Source organism: Drosophila subpulchrella, unplaced genomic scaffold, assembly GCF_014743375.2.
Source record: "Drosophila subpulchrella strain 33 F10 #4 breed RU33 unplaced genomic scaffold, RU_Dsub_v1.1 Primary Assembly Seq55, whole genome shotgun sequence".
NCBI classification, from domain to species: Eukaryota; Metazoa; Arthropoda; class Insecta; order Diptera; family Drosophilidae; genus Drosophila; species Drosophila subpulchrella.
Genome location: NW_023665692.1, coordinates 276,529 through 293,245, shown reverse-complemented (window position 1 = coordinate 293,245; position 16,717 = coordinate 276,529). Strand labels below are relative to the sequence as shown.

At 39.6% G+C, this 16,717-nt stretch overlaps 1 protein-coding gene and 1 long non-coding RNA gene across 3 annotated transcripts; one reads left to right on the top strand and one right to left on the bottom strand.

Moving 5' to 3' along the window:
- Positions 1–8,057: 8,057 nt before the first annotated feature.
- On the bottom strand, positions 8,058–8,892 carry LOC119562532. Of its 2 annotated transcripts, XM_037875726.1 has the most exons (3): positions 8,835–8,892; positions 8,722–8,802; positions 8,058–8,668 (listed from the first exon to the last, which is right to left on the bottom strand). In XM_037875726.1, exons 2-3 carry the CDS (start codon positions 8,764–8,766, stop codon positions 8,186–8,188), a joined length of 528 nt encoding a protein of 175 aa, XP_037731654.1. In that variant the 5' UTR covers positions 8,767–8,802; positions 8,835–8,892; the 3' UTR covers positions 8,058–8,185. The 2 variants fall into 2 exon arrangements, with proteins under 2 accessions (XP_037731654.1, XP_037731655.1); XM_037875727.1 differs by having other exon boundaries at positions 8,058–8,649; positions 8,722–8,877.
- A 158-nt stretch (positions 8,893–9,050) lies between these two features.
- On the top strand, positions 9,051–9,613 carry LOC119562533. Its single transcript, XR_005221881.1, has 2 exons — positions 9,051–9,185; positions 9,249–9,613. It is a non-coding gene; the product is annotated as an uncharacterized LOC119562533 (long non-coding RNA).
- Positions 9,614–16,717: the final 7,104 nt, after the last annotated feature.

The following is a 16,717-nucleotide window of genomic DNA, read 5'->3' as shown; positions in this document are numbered from 1 at the left end:
TGTTCTTGTATTTTTTTTTTTATTTAAGATTTGGGTACACTCTTTTTTTTTTAAAGTTCACTTTTAAATGGATTATTTCATTTTTTAATTTCCATTTAATTATTGTTAACGACCACTGTCACTTTGTTGTGATGTTTGGTGGATTTTTTAATTTCTCCACTAGAAATGTTGAGTTGTTGGCCGCGCGAGCTCCGTTTATATTTAACTTATTTTTCATTAAATAATTTTTGGAACTTTTTATTTAACGCGGCCCCACGTTGGGCGCCAATTAAATTCGTCGTTAGTAGATGAATTAAAAAAATGTATTTTTTTATTTTCAAAACTCGGGTAATAAACCTTTATTCTTAAACTCAATTAATACAAGACACTTTTTAAAAATTGAGAACCGATCGCGGTCTCTAATAAAAAAAGACTGACTCCTAATTCTGAAAAATTATCCAATGAACCTCGGCCAGAAGCTTTCCTTTTCTTAAGCTTCCAGAACTTTAATTTCTGTTTAAAATAAAAGCTTATGCTGAAACTGTCGCATCTCGTTGTGAAATGAAATTATGCTGACCGATGCAATTTGATTGAAAATCGGAACGCAATATGTTCTGAACTTAGAACGCAATACTGTGGGCTTTGAACGGAAAAGTTTGGGCTTCGAACGGAAGCTTGTGTTTACTTTACGATTGGTTTATTTATCTTAGCAGGACGGTCAAGCGCGGCCCTCGAAGTGAATGGCAAAGGCAAAGGCAGAATCTTAAACAAAGGCAAAGGCAATGTCGCTGAAGGCAAGGGTAACATAGCTGAGATTGAATTCAAAAATTTGTTTATAAATTCCATAAGTGGAACTGTTTCACGGGTTGGATAACTTGCACGGTTTGTTCCGCACAAATTGACTGACGTCCAAAAATTGCTCAGAATTCAACATTCGAAGGACATCATTAAAGAGGCAAAAAGAGACCCGAACTTCCTTTACAAGATTGTGACTGGTGGTGAAACGTGGTGTTTTCAATATGATCCCGAAACGAAACGCGCCGGGTCACACGCGGAAGGCGCCGGACAAGCCGAAACCCAAAAAATCGCGCCTGGAGAAGTCAAAAGTGAAGACAATTTGTTTTTATGATTCCAAGGGTATTGTCCACAAAGAATTTGTTCCACCCGTCCAAAACGTTAATGCGGTAGTCTACCTTGGAGTTTTGAAGCGTTTGGTGCGCCGTATTCGACGTGTTCGGCCCGAATATCGCGAAGATGGAAGTTGGCGTTTGTTGCACGATAATGCGCCGTCTCATCGATCGACGCTTGTGTCCGTCTATTTGACCAAAAATCAGATTTTACCATCAACCACTCCCCGTATTCACCTGATATGGCACCGTGCGACTTCTACCTTTTCGGAAAAATGCATTTGCCGATGAAAAAAAAGCGTTATGCAGACGTAGAGGCCATTCAAAAGGCTTGCACCGGCATACTGGCAGCCATACCGGGCAACGAGCTAAATCAAATTCGACATGCGTTTGGACCGTGCAAAACGCTGTATTAAAGCAGAAGGAGACTATTTTGAATAAAATAAATTGATTTTGCCAAAAAAACGATTTGTTCTGTCTTTTTTTTTAAAGTCCTGTTTTCTTTGGAACTAACCTTGTACAAAATTGCATTTAATGTTTTTAGGCTCATGGCGTTGCACTATGGAGAATTTGACCACTTTTTTTGGCCAAAACACATTTATTAAAAGTCGTTAAAAATAGGTTTTGCTTATCAGAATGCATCAGTATAACATCAATATCTAATGTTACTAACAGAAAAGTTTAACAGTGCGCACCACTGTTAAGTTATCAGCTGTTAAAACCTGTTTTTATTTCAACGAGGTGGCAGCGCTGGTAAGGCGCCTATTATCACTGTGGACGGCAGTACACGTAGTGGCGAAGCGCGCAAGAGAGCGTGCGAAGACAACTACTATATATAGCCGCAGAATTGAAAATCTGCAATTATGGTCCGATCGCAACGAGTGATACACCAATCGAAAGGTATTGCAAAAACTAAGAAGATTGCATACCAAGACTTTCGAAATACAGATTTGATTGGGAGAAAATGCGGTGAAAACGTTAAAGTAAAAATTATACGGTGGGGATAAAAGCCCCTGGCTGTTTAGCTAGTTTTACTCTTACTGAGAATACGCGTCGAATGACATCTCCTTTGTTGAAATCTGATGTTCCGTTCAAAAGTAATTCAAAAAACAAGATTTTCTTCTTCTTCCCAAAATGAAAATGTTTGTCCCTTTGTTTGTGGGTTTGTATGCATCCCATCTTAGTTTTGGGGTTTTGGAAACCCTATGAGTGTATAAAGTAGCTTGAATTAGAAAACGTTTGTTCTACGACTTTTGGAAAAACCCGCTAGTTTAGCGGAAAATAAAAAAAAAGCCAGATTTAAAATGCTTATAGTATCTAAACAACTATTGCTACAGAAACGTGCTATATATCTCTGAAAAGATAATTTAATTTGCTAAATACTCTTTATACAGTAAAATTGTCTGAATATAATAGATTTAGAGTTATGATAAAAAGTTATTTTTTAAAACCACTTTTTGATTATTTTCTCAAAATAGAGTCTAACGATTTCTTTTTAAATTTTAGATCATACAGCCCTTGAGATTCCTCAACTTTTGATTTATAACACTTTTTGCCCTAAAAATTACCGTTTTGAAGATATTAAGGGATAAAAAGTGCAACTCGTTTTAGGTCCGTATACGTAATATTTCATACTTATTCGAGTAACCAAGAAAAAAACCAATTTGATGAAAAAAATTCTTATTAGATTTTTTCAAACGGAAAATCTGTTATGGTTTTAGGGTCCTTTACTTGCAAGAAGCTAATCGTAATAGGAAACTTGATCTATTTGTTCTACCACTTTGAAAAAAAACCCGCTAGTTCGGCGGGAAATGTAAGAAACGACAGATTTCTCTTGGAATTTGAAACTATACAGCCCTTGAGATTCCAAACTTGTGCTATTAAAATAGGTAATTGAAGCGATAAAACTTGTTGCGCCTAATTTAAGGTGGCGTTCAGCTAAGATTAGGGGTCGAATCTGTGTGTTTGGTTTTTCAATAGCCAAGCCATATGGGGACGACTCCTAGTCATGGTATTGGGGTACTTAAACTCTTGAGCAAAAAAAAACTTCTGATATCAAACAAAAACACCTCTTAACGAGGTAGAAAGTAGTGGCGAACGCGCCTTTAACAAAAATTTCTGATATCAACAATTGTGACGAAAAATGATATTACATTCGATAAAATAAATAAACTATATTAAATTTATGTATTCGGCACGCTACAACAGAAAATTTACATGTAGGTAAATAAATATGTACTGTTGCGGGCCGAAATCATAAATTTAATATAGTTTATATAATAATTTTAAAATTATTTTACAACATCATTTCACTTACTTAACGTTGATAGGAATTTATTATTTTTGTTAAGAATTATAGTGATAATACAAAAATAACAATTTCACTAAAAAATTGGGAAATAAGAAGTGCAAACCTTTTTTTTTTAAATCAGTTTGGTCTTTTAAAAAAAATTTTTTTATTTGATTGACAAGAAAAAAATTTTTTCTTAAAAAAAAGGCGGGACCACGCCCACCTTTTTTTAATTTACTTCCTTTAAATTTTATATACTTTATTCTAAAAACAAAACTTTTAAATGTTGTTAATGTTAATTCTCTTACATTTTAAAAGCAGTATTGCTTTTGTATTTCAGGTAACCATGTGATGCGCTATGATGAGAGCCTTTTTTTTTGGCCTTAAAGCCGGAGTCATTTTGACGGTCGTAGTTTCCGCACGCTGGGCTATCCGTGTTAACTTAAAATCTTTATCAAGATCAGTGGGTTTTAATTTAAAATGGATCAACAGACAAAAAACTGCTGCTTGTTTTAAAGTTGGTTAGCTGAGTAACGGGTATTTGATGGTCCTAGCATTTTATAAAGAAGCACGTCAAAACATGTTGACATGAAAAAAAAATTTACGATTGAAAACATTTTCAAAACTTGGCGCCACAAACAGTTGCGTTTTGTGGGCGTTAGAGAGGGCGTGGCATTCAGCTGGAGCAAACATGGGCTTCATAGGCACTAGAAGAATCTGAATCTCAAATTGTAGCTCTCTAGCTAAGGTAACCCTATGATGCGCTATGAAGATATCCTTTTTTTTTCCTTAAAAGCCGGAGGCATTTTGATGGTCGTCTGCCACCTGGAGCAGCGGTGCGTCAAATGTGGAGAAGGGCACTCAGCCATGGAGTGCAAGAAGAATCCCAGCGAACCGGCCCACTGACTTCACTGTGAGGGCTCACACGCGGCCTCTTATAAAGGTTGTCCAGCCTATAAAAAGGCCAACGCCAGCATGGCTGGTCCAAAGCAGGCAGCTCATCCTCATCCAATAAACTCCAGTATGTTCAACCCGAATATGAGCTACGCCAACGCAGCCAAAGAGGCGACCTTTGGGACTCACACCCCAACGCAACCAGAGGGCAATCCCGACGGCTTGATGGAAGCCATGATGGCTAAGATGGAGGCGATGTTTGAGCGGGTGATGGACAAGGTCATGAACCAAATGTCGCAAATGATGGACGCTAACGGCCTGATCCAGTACTGCTGGCACAACCGAGCTGATACCATCTTCATCTCAGAGACTCACCCCTCCGCCAGGTCGTATTTCACCCTGAGAGAGGGTACGACGTAGTTTCCGCCAACCACCCCAATGGTATAGACCGCGGCGGAGCGGCCAACGTTATCCAGATCAACCTCAGTTCTGACATCCTACCGTCCATCGTAGAGGATTGGGTGCAGTGCGCCCAAATCTCAATCACCACCACCCACGGCGACATCACCGTAGCTGCTGCCTACTGCCCTCCAAGTCACGCGGTGAGGGAGGAGGACTTTCGAATGCTCCTAGACAGCCTGGGCCCCAGGTTCGTGATAGGCAGTGATTTACGGTCAACCACCCGAAAAGCAATGTGCTCTACTGGCAGGTTTAGTCACGAAATCTTGTTTGCCATGTGACCGGTGTTCCGACCTACTGGCCTACAGATCCGATAAAAATCGCGGATGTCCTGAACTTTGCCATCGCCATATCGATGTATGCCATGCAGCGATCGTTTTTAAGTTATTCATTAATGCCACAAAAAATTGGCAAATTGCCCATAGTGCGTTGCGTAGTTTGCTCTCCACAATATTCATCTGTGAGAATATTCGCTCGACTTCCTGCTCTTCGGTTTTCGTCGACTGCCTGAGACACGGCAACTTATATTTTTGAGTAACTGCACATGTTTTTTTGATGCGGCGTGGGCACATCATACATTTTGGCGCTTATTGTTGATTTGCAGTATGCGCAATAGGCTCTTTGTGGATTCCCTGCAAATCCAGTCTTTAAAATCTTCATCCTGCAGCCAGGTATCACGAAAACTTTGCTTATATTGTACTTTAGGCATCTTTAATACACCACTTTAACAAACCAAGCACACCGCAAAAAATGTAAATTGTGACCAAAAAATATCAAATAGTTTACATACGCGAACCACTCAGTTAACTACCAGTTTCGATAGGAATTAGCTCAGTTAATGCAAAAATGTGAAAAAAAGAAGAGTATATTACAGAAAATTTTTAAAATAGCTAAAAACAAGACAGGAAGTTAACTTCGGCAAGCCGAAGTTTGTATACCCTTGCAGTTATAAGAAATAATCAATGTTAGTAACACCATGTTAAATTTTTAAGGATTGTTGCTACCTTCAGTGATATTTGTGTAAAATTAAATTCGTAATGTTGGTAAGTAAAAATATTCTATTTCCCAGAGTAAAAGAAAATACGATCAAAATCAACAAAGCAAAATTTTTTTAAAATATATATTTCATTATTTCTCTAACCGTTTCTTTGACAGCTATTAGTTAGAGTCGTCCGATTCTTATTAAATTTAACTCGAAATTCCTATAAATACAAAAAATGATATTCCCAATAGTCAAAAAACAGCGAAGCTATAATTTGTTTCATATTATTTTCCCACCAATTTTCGGATCGTTCCTATGGCAGCTGTATGATATTGTCGTCCAATTTTAATATAATAAAATTCGAAATTCAGAACTAATTATAAAATGTTATTTCTAAGCGTAGGAGGTTGTATTATAAAAAACACCAGAGATATAAATTGTTAAATTTTTTTTCCCGATTATTCCTATGGGAGTTATAAGATATAGTTGTCCGATCCGGCTGGTATATACTACCTGCAAGAGAAAGAAGACTTTTGGGAAAGTTTCAGTCTGATAGCTTTAAAACTGAGAGACTAGTTTGCGTAGAAACGGACGGACAGACGGACAGACGGTCACACTCACAAAAAGATCATGACCGAGCGCTTAATCAGGGCTGATTTTGTATGAAAAGGGGTGATGATTTGCACAAGTTCATTACCTTTTAGGCGCCTTCTTAAGCACTAAAAACGTGCTTTGTCGCCGTTGCATTCGGCACTGCGTCGCAGTCGACTGCATGCTTATTTTGTACCTGTACCTGAGTTGAGGAACTGCCCTCAGTTCCAAAAAAAAAAGTTTCAATTGTGAATCACCTTGTGAATCCCTTGGGACATGTCCTCTTGCACAAGTGAAGCTCCATATAGAAAATTGTATGCGATGTCCGCATTTTTAGAAGTGAAAATTCAAATGAAAATTTTTCGAAGTCCCACGGGATTTCACTTGTTCTTTATACTCATTTTTCGTATGGCTCATCACGTGCCGGTGACACGTCCCACGTGAAATCACTTGTGAAAATTAGAATATTTCCAATGAGTTTTCACTTATGAAATCATTTGCAACTGACACGTCCCAAGTGAAGTCACTTGTGAAATTTAGAATTTTCTCCATGAGTTTTCACTTATGAAAATATAGAATTTAAAATACATACATTTTTTATTACATTTAAATTCATTTTAATTAGATCGTATTATTCAGATTTTCAATTAAGGGACAATTATTGTTAGTATTTCTGTTTTTTTGTTTTGTTAGTTTGTTTTTCACGTTCGTCATCGCCTTTCTCAAACATTTGTCCGGGTCTTCGGAGTCCTTGGCCAACACTCCTGATAAAATGTATGGGCATACGATTAAAAAATGCGTTTTACTTGTTTATTTGTATATTTACCTTTTCATCCACTTTTGGCTAACGGAACCCATTTAATACCTTCAAAATTTACGTACTTTAAACTAAGATCAATTCACAGCATCTTAAACTTAATGTGGCACTTACCTGACTTTATTATATTAACTAAACGATTAAAATGCACCAAGTCTTCTTTTCACCCCTTTACTTGATTTCTTTTGTTTTCTCTTCGCTGTTGGCGCGTGCCACTGCACCTATACCCTTTCTAAAGCGAAAATATCCGACTATATATTTTTTACTTCTTGAGTAAAAAATACAATACGATTTTTTTTTTAATGTTAATACTAAAATGTTTTAAATATTTAAATAAATTTTAACGGACTAACTTAACTATAAAATTATATTGTAATACAAATTTATAATAAGTAAACATAACATTATAAGTAAAATCAATTTACTAAATTTTACTATAATCAAATAGTTTACTTTTATAAAACAATGTTAGTTGTTTTTTTCGATATACAATAATGCTTCTAATATATTAGGGTATTCACATGTCGCTGATCCACGAAAATTTTTCCGCCGAAATATTAGTCGCTAGCCGAACATAACGGAGACGCAAAAAAAAAATAACGGACCGGCCGAAATTTGTCTCTGCAAGCGCGGAGTGCAGGCAGATAATAAGACAAGAGAGGGAAATCTCCGATTGTCTGCCTCTCTTTGTTGCACGATCGTTTTCGTAGGCAGTCTTCTACGTTGCACCGACTTCTCTGCTGACGTCAACAGCAGCACAGCGTTTTAGGCACAAAAAAAAAACAAAAAAGCATTTTGTCTTGAGCCATGTTACCGCGTCCCTACTGCAGAACTGAAGGGCGCGTGGACAGCTGTCTGCAAGCTTTGCCACGGCGAGCGTATAACTGAGTAAAACAAATTTTTGAATTAAACAAAATATAATTTTGAAAATTCACGACCTTTTTTTTATTAAACTGGTATCATTTTCTAAAGCCGTTTTCTAGCCATGTTGAAATAAAAATAAATTTTAGCATTAAAAATCCGACAAGAAAACGGGCCCAACAGTTTTAATAAGCTGTTTTGCTTGCCAACAAAACATTTTCCAGTAAATTAATGATATCATTTAGTTTTTCATTATTCATTTCGAAAACCAGTCTATTTTGAAACTTTAAGTTACTGAACCGCAAGTTTAGGGTTGTTATTTGTTTAATGTTTCCACCAAAGCTGCTATCTCCAAATATAAAGCTTGTATCCCATTCGAAAGATTCTATGATACTCTCAGTTTTGGAGTAATTTTGCTGAAGATGCTTTGTTATTTCCGACTGACGAGCTGCCAGTACAATAGGTACAAGTCCGCTCATTTCAGAAGTGAAGCAAGAAAATGGGGTAAAAGTTAATTTAACTAAGCTCAAATCCTTGTAGTAATTTGAGATCCTTTGGGTCACCAACAGAAAATCATGAGCATTTTGAAATCCAAATTTGTGTGACGAACGAAGAGTTTGTTGTTTATTAATGTTTCCAATCAGGTAATCTATAGCCAAATGAAGAACCTTTTAAGAAATACTTTACATCTAGCATATACATTTTTGTTATGTCTGCATACCTCAATAAATATTTCTTTATTATCGATACATTTTAACTCATCCATCTTTTTATTTTGATGTTAATACTAATTGGCAAAATAATGTTAATACCTAACCAGTATCTCTTTAATGCGGCTGTTTCCCATCTAAACCCAAACCTTTCATCACATTACTTACAAAAATTGTAATATTGCTAGCATAGCATTTTTATTACGAATGCTATGTTCGTTAAGAAATCGACGGTTGGTTTGCGAGGAAAATGGAACAGTGGAATTGGTTGGACTATTATTATTGAATATCTCTTCAGGCCTGATCAGACAGTGGCATATCGATATTGTCGCATCAGCTCTGATTTTCTAGCAAAGCAGAAACATGAGTTTTATAATTTATATATAGTTTTTACTCTTTGAAATGATGAAACCGCTTGGATTATTAACAAGTGTGAAACTCCGATTCCCATGGAGATCATTCACTATCGAAATTGGTAAAATCGCAATTCGCAATTATGTTAGTTGTTTATTTACAGTTTTCGTATGCCGCAGCGCAGCCTGACAAATGATTTTGAGAGGCGATCCAATACATTCAACATTAATAAGTAAAAAAAAGGAAGAATAAAACACCGCACCATAAATTATAAAAAATATGTATAATCATCAAGGTCCTGTCACGCCAAATACGTAAAAGGCATGCTAGAAATCATGACTGCCTTCGAAAAACTGTCATTTGAGCTGTCAAGTGTGAAAAAGTGGACATGCCGAACATACTTAGTTTTTGATCCTAACGTGTGGTATTTGTGAAATCGCGGGAGAAAAATATCATAGTTTAATCTTTTGAACAAGGATATCTTTAAGAGTTTGTACTCAATTTTATTGATATGCATGCAAATAAATTGCTTAGATCCCCTGCTACAAATTTTCTTTCAAGGTCTCATTGTACTTTACGGACATTTAAGTAATCTGTTAAGCTCTATTGACAAAAAATCTTATGTGGTGAACAGGCTTTTACATGTATTTTACATGTACGTAGAGAAGTCACTAACTTCCATTGCACATCTAGGGAAATGAAAAAATGTACATGTTAATATGATATTGTATGCTGTTAAGGTTGCTCTAGATATATTTTGACAGAGTATCAATCTGATTTAGTAACTCGGAATCCGCTTTTTACTTTTAAAGACTATGTCTCTTTTTTTCTATTAAATCACACATTTATAGTTCCTATTTTTTGACCTTTTACTTTTTTGGATTTTAGATAACAACTTTATAAATTCCATCCTTTGACGTTCAGTGTTTAGTTCTTAATAATGATGGAACAGACTACTCTAAATGTACAATTTTAATTCGCTCATATTTTTCCTTGTATTTTTTAAAGCCTGTTCGCCACAAATCACTTTTTGTAAATAGAGGTATAAAGATTACTTAAGAGTGTTGGTGCACAAAGAAACTAAAATAAAAACAAGGAACAAGGGACCAAAGGGATATGGAGATATACATGCAGCACTCGCGATTTCAATATGTAATAATGTGGCCGGCAAACAGATTTAAGCATTATGGTACTCAAGCATATAAGTACTCACATTGACGAAAACCGCGAGCTAACCATTGGAGTGAGCGAGAGGCAAATACGCAGCTAACGCTTTTCGTCGGTTCTGTTTTTCAGCGCGGTACTCAGATGAGCTAAGGAAATACCAGAAAAAATACCTGATTTAGCGAGTGAGTTTCGATGAACGCCTTTAGCCGCGGCCCAAAGAACAAAAGTTTCACAAAAGTTTTTGTGGTGTTTGTGCAGAGGGTTTGGGAATTTAAAAATTAAAAATGGAAAAGAAACCCCAATAACGGCTAAAGGAGGTCAGTGCAGATGAAAAAGCTGTTGCCTATTATCGTGGGACTTGATCGCCGAAGAGATCTCCATTGAGGGCTAGATCGGATCGGCTAATGTTTCTGATCAAGAATATTTATACTTATGTGGCCGTCTTCCTGTTCATACTTTCCGACGAAATAATAAACGGAATTTTTTTTCCTCCTCCCTATAGAAGTCAGTGTTTCCCCTATCTCCGCCTTAGCTGCAAAATAGCTGGTGAAGGTGGAGTCCTATGGTTCACAGAGGTAGTCGGAGATCGTTCTGGTGGCTCTTCTAAAAAGATACTTCTATTAGTACAACGAAACCAAAAAAATTTTTTTGCCACAACTTAATTTCTTTGCGAGGACACGCTCGGCAGGATGTCCATGTAGGGAGCGAAGTCCCACTCTGCATGTTCCTTCCCACTAAAGATCTCTAGTGGATCTCCTCCAGCACATCAACTATTCTGCGGACTTGACCTGTTGTGAAATTGCTTCCTGTCGGTGAAGTGCCATAATAATATTCAACAGCTTGGAATAGGCGTCCTTATTCATCAGCACTGACCTCCTGCAGTCGTTTTTTGGGGTTTCCTTCCATTTTCAATTTTTATTCTCACACCGTTTTAGAAAGAACACCGCCAAAAATTAAATTTCTTATTTTTTGGGCCACGGCTAACGACGTTAGTTGAAATTCTCTCGCTAAATCTGTTATTTTTTCTGGTACTTCCTTAGCTCATCTGAGTACCGCGCTAAAAAACATACCCGACGAAATCCGTTAGCCGCTTGTTTGACTCTCGCTCACTCCTATGGTAAGCTCGCGGTTTTCGTCGATGTGAGTACTAGGCTTTACCACAGTAACCACAACTGTACGCCAAAGGATGGAGTTTATAGAAACTTTTTCTAAAATCCTAAAGAGTAACAGGCCAGAAAATAGCGACTATAAAGAAAAGAGTCGTTGTCATTAAAAGTAAAAAGGGTGTTTCGAGTTACAAAATCAGAATGATACTCTGTCAAAATATATCTAGAAAAATCTTTACAGCGTACAATGCCATTTTAACATATACAATTTTATTTTTTCAAGCCGCGATTTCACAAATACCACACATTAGGATCTTAAACTAAGTATGCTGATAAGCTTATTCACGTTGTTCACGCCAGAAGGGCGTTCTCCAGATATCTAAATTATAATTTGTATTCCCCTATCGGTGCTTGTTCAGGCCCACTGTCTGGCGAATCTGGACCGGCCCCGCTATCCAGCTGCACCGCTCTACCGCTCTCTCGCGCTCCCGCTCTCCTGCGCTGTTCCCAGCTCCCTCCATGAAGTCTCCGCTGCGCTTTGAAGCGCAGAGCGGAGCTTAGACTAAGTTAGTTCGATTTTGGGGTTCTTACTGAAATAAACCGCGGTCGTACCCCGCCTACTTTTGCAAATTAACTTTTGTGCGTACATTTCTTTTAGGTTTAGGGGCAATTCGCGCAGCGTGTGCTTTCTTCCCTACAGCGAACAAGCAGATCGCCGCATCCAACGCCCGTCAGCCGCACCAGCAGCCCTACGCCGAAGCCCACCACAGCAGCCCGCCGACGCCACCAGTTTCCCGCTGTCGCCTCCCACGCCATTCCACCAGCGCCGTACCCCGCAACCCCCCGGCGTACATTTTGGTCCATTCGACCCGATAAGATAAGTAAAGCTTTTTCGTCTCATTAATTGCCGGTCTGCAGTCAGCCACTCGAAAATATAATACGTTTGACTTTCTATACGATTTGTCCAAAATCCAAGTCCGATTAAATCCGACAACGGCAATTAATAAATTACTTCGCCATTTTTTTCTTCGATTTTCCTTTTGCAACGTGCGGCCATATTGCCAATTTTTTCCTACTCCTTTTTTAATTGCATTGGGCCGCTCATCCATACATACATACACTTGTATAAAATCGAGAAAAAATATTCCAAGCTTTGAAAAAATATTGTGCAAATACAAGCCAATCATACAGTGAGAATTATTTAATTTCCAGTGTTCTGCCAATTCAGGCCCCCAAAACTTTCCAAGATTTTCTCACTGTATATCCGCAGCCGCTAAAGTACTTGCACATATTTTTTCGTTTTTCCAAATACAGTCCGCATATATATAAATCGAAAACGTCCACAACAACACATACCCCGCCGGCAATAATTATTTAATAAATCTAAAACCGGCGAAAATTACTTACATACAAATATCTACATCCATACAAATATATACATACATACAAATATCTACATATATTCACATATAATTTTCAACTCCACCATCCCGTTCCGACCAATTAAAGTTTTCCGTCGGCCATCCGGTCAAAAATAATAAAATAAAAATTACACTAACCGACGTGAACATTTTTTTGGTCATTGTGTTTTATTTACCATTAAACTTTTTAGTATTTTTTTCGGTATTTGGTATTTACTCCGTAAAATTTATTTTATTTAAACGAGAAACATACCAGCACTCCATCGCATGCATAGCAGCCTCCGTCCACCAATTTTTTGGTATATTTTTAGTATTTTTCCCTCGGAATATTAAATCAAATTAAAGCAATACTCCAATATTAAATAATCCACCGATCGCATCGTCCGGCCAACAACTTATTGGCATAATTTGGTATTTTTTCTTCATTCAGAAGTTTAAATAAAGGCGAAATATTACAATTACTCCACCGGGGAATATATATTAACACATAGTTGGTATTTTGCCCCCTCAATTTATCCAAACGCAAAAAATACCAGCAAAAATATACCAAACTTGATCCCAACCATAATACACATACCAAAAGGGTTAAATATTATAGTATTACTTCTCAACGGGTGATATTCGAACTCCCTACTCACCGTTCCTAATCCGTATCATTGGGTTTAACCACGCAAAGTAACCAAGTCGGTACTTGCTTCCAACTTCTATTTCTCCGATCCATTACTTTTTTTTGTCGACACCTCGTTCCACTGTTCCAAAAGTGGGCCAGGTTTCCTATTTATCCGACATAAACAAAGGTGAGCAGATTCTGACCCAAAAAAAGAAAAAAAGGTCATTTCCTTTAAATGCCCGTTGGAAGTGATAACAACGAGTTGTCTATTCCACCTGCCGTAGTCCCAGGCATATCCGTAGATCCGCCCACACCCGAACTAACCGCCAAGACCTCGTCGCCCCGAAAAAGGGCCACCCGTGAAAACGTCAAAATGGCACTAACACCTTCCCAAATCGCTCTAAGCAAATTTACTGAGGTCTCAGATCGGCTGAGTGAGTTTGAATCCAGAGCAAACACTCCTTCGCCGATCCCTCCTACTCTGTCCATGCTGAACATCCGCCGCGAAGAAATATGCGCGTTATGGGACCGCATCAAGGCAGAATACGATAAATGCACCGGGTGCATAGCAGCAGCCGGAGACAGTGCAGCTGATAGTTTTCCAGTTCTCAAGGCTAAATACGGCTACTGCTATTCCGTTTACGAGAGATGTGGGGCTCAGATCGCGGATATTATAGCCCAGGCTATCCAAGTTCAAGCTGTTCCTACCCAGACTTATATTTCCACTGGATGTCGGCTGCCTCCGTGCGATACCGAGGCTTTCACCGGAGATTATCTGCGGTGGCCGACCTTTAGGGATCTGTTTACGGCCATTTATATAAACAATCCAAGGCTGACGCCAGTCGAAAAACTGTTTCATCTAAATGCCAAAACAAGCGGCGATGCACACACGATAGTGTCAAACTCCCCCCTTACTAACGACGGCTTTCGCTCAGCTTGGGCTAACCTAACTGAGCGTTTCGAAAACAAGCGGTTGTTAGTAAATTGTAAAATTCTTTTCAATGTGCAGTCCGTTAATCAGGAATCTGGGTCAGCTATCCGTGAACTTCAACGCACCATCCAGGGTTGCCTCACGCCTTTAGAAATGTCCGGAATTGAAACCGAAAATTGGGATTGCCTCTTAGTGTACATGTGCTCCTCCAAACTTCCTAAGCTCACGCTATCCTTGTGGGAACAGTCCCTGCACAATAAGACAGAGATTCCGACGTGGCAGGAACTGAACGCCTTCCTTACGGAGCGTCACCGGACCTTAGAAGCCATAGACGACGTACGGCCGTCAGGCTCGAGTCAATCTCTGCCAAAAACATCCGCCCCCACTGCAGCGCCTCGAAGAATAAATTCTTACGAGACAAGGGTAGCACCCAAGCCAAAAGGATGTGACCTTCGTAAGAAGGAAAACCATCCTGTCCGCACATGTGCACGGTTTCTCCAGATGACGATAGACGAGCGGTCGGCATATATAAAGAGGAAGCAGCTGTGTCTGAACTGCTTCGCACGAGGGCATCAGCTGCGTGATTGTGAAAGCGCGGCCGCCATCACACCTTACTACACAGAGGCTACTCCTCCCAATCGCCTTCGAATCCCGCCCCAAGACCCAGATCAAGACCAAGTACACCAGTTGCCACCGCTTCCCGGTCCACGGACTCTACAGTCCAAAATTACATCGCGACGGGGTATAGATCCGTCTTGCTGGGCACCGCCATAATTGACATATGTCACCTGGGGTCGAATTTTAAAGCTCGTGCCTTGATAGATTCAGGATCAGAGGCAACCTTTATTTCTGAGCGGCTGTTCAAATTAATAAAGTTGCCTCACCAGGTAATCCGAGCCCAAGTATCAGGCTTAAACCAGACAGTATCCGCTGAATCCAAAACGCTCTATCAGTTTACCATCCGTTCTCCGACCAGGCCTGGCTTGCAAGTAAACATGACGGCCTATGTTCTTCCTCAATTAGCTGGAAACCTTCCATCTTGTCCGATTCCGCAACAGTTTCTACGGGATCTTCCCGAACTGTCACTAGCGGATCCAAAGTTCTACGAGAGCGCACAGATAGATATTCTGGTCGGGGCCGACATACTTCCATCCATTCTCCTAAGCGGCACCCGGCCGAACATTGTGGCTCTCTCCTCGGTCAAGAAACCATTTTCGGGTGGATCCTAACAGGTCCCGTTCCTGCTCCAAGGGAAAATCAGATTTCCGTTTTTTCCACACGAATCTCCCACACGGTTGACATGTCCCTGGATAGGCTTCTTACCAAATTTTGGGAGGTGGAGGATCTGCCAGTAAAAGGGTCAAAATCTTCCGATTTGACATGTGAGGAAAATTTTCTCCGAACGACTACGAGAGACGATAACGGCAGGTATGTCGTAAGTCTTCCGTTTCGTGATCCCCAAAACGTAAAATCCGCCCTCGGTCACTCCAGATCCTCCGCGTTGTCGCAGTTTCTAAGAACCGAGCAACGCCTAAAGAGGGACAGTCAGCTGAAAGCCAAATACGACTCCGTGATTCAAGAGTATCCCGACCTCCATAACATGAAAGAAGTCCGACCTACCCATAATTCTGCCAGTTATTACCTTCCGCATCATGCCGTGCTCAAGCCGGAAAGTACAACCACTAAGTTACGTGTGGTTTTCAATGACTCCAGCCCTTCAGAGAATGGGGTCAGTTTAAATGATATCCTTCATGCTGGCCCAGTCTTACAGTCCGATCTAACTATCCAGATCCTGAAGTGGCGATATTTCCGATACGTCTACAGTGCCGATATCGAGAAAATGTATCGGCAGATATGGGTAGATCCGAAGCATTCCCCGTTCCAGCGCATCTTATTCCGCAACAGCGAGGGGCACATTCGAGATTTCGAATTACAGACGGTAACTTTTGGAGTCAATTGCGAGCCATTCCTGGCCATTCGAGTCCTGCAACAGCTGGCAACTGACGTGGAGCTCAGCCATCCAAGAGCGAGCAAAGTCATTCAAAATCATATGTATGTAGCCGATATCCTTTCGGGAGCTGACTCCGCCGAGGACGCTAAGCTCATTGGTCGCGAGCTACAAAGTGTTCTAGATTCCGCGGGCTTTCCATTGAGAAAATGCACCTCCAACTACAAAGAAATGTTAGCTCATATACAAAGCGATCATCTTCTGACAACAGACTTCCTCGAGATCAACACTGAGAGCACAGCCAAAACTCTCGGCGTACGATGGAAGGCGACGTCCGATGAGTTCATTTTCGTCCCACCAGCTTTAGCAACGGAAATCTCCCACACGAAACGCCAAGTCCTTTCCCAAATTGCCAAGCTGTTTGATCCAGCAGGCTGGCTCGCTCCATTTTTTGTGTGTGCCAAAATCTT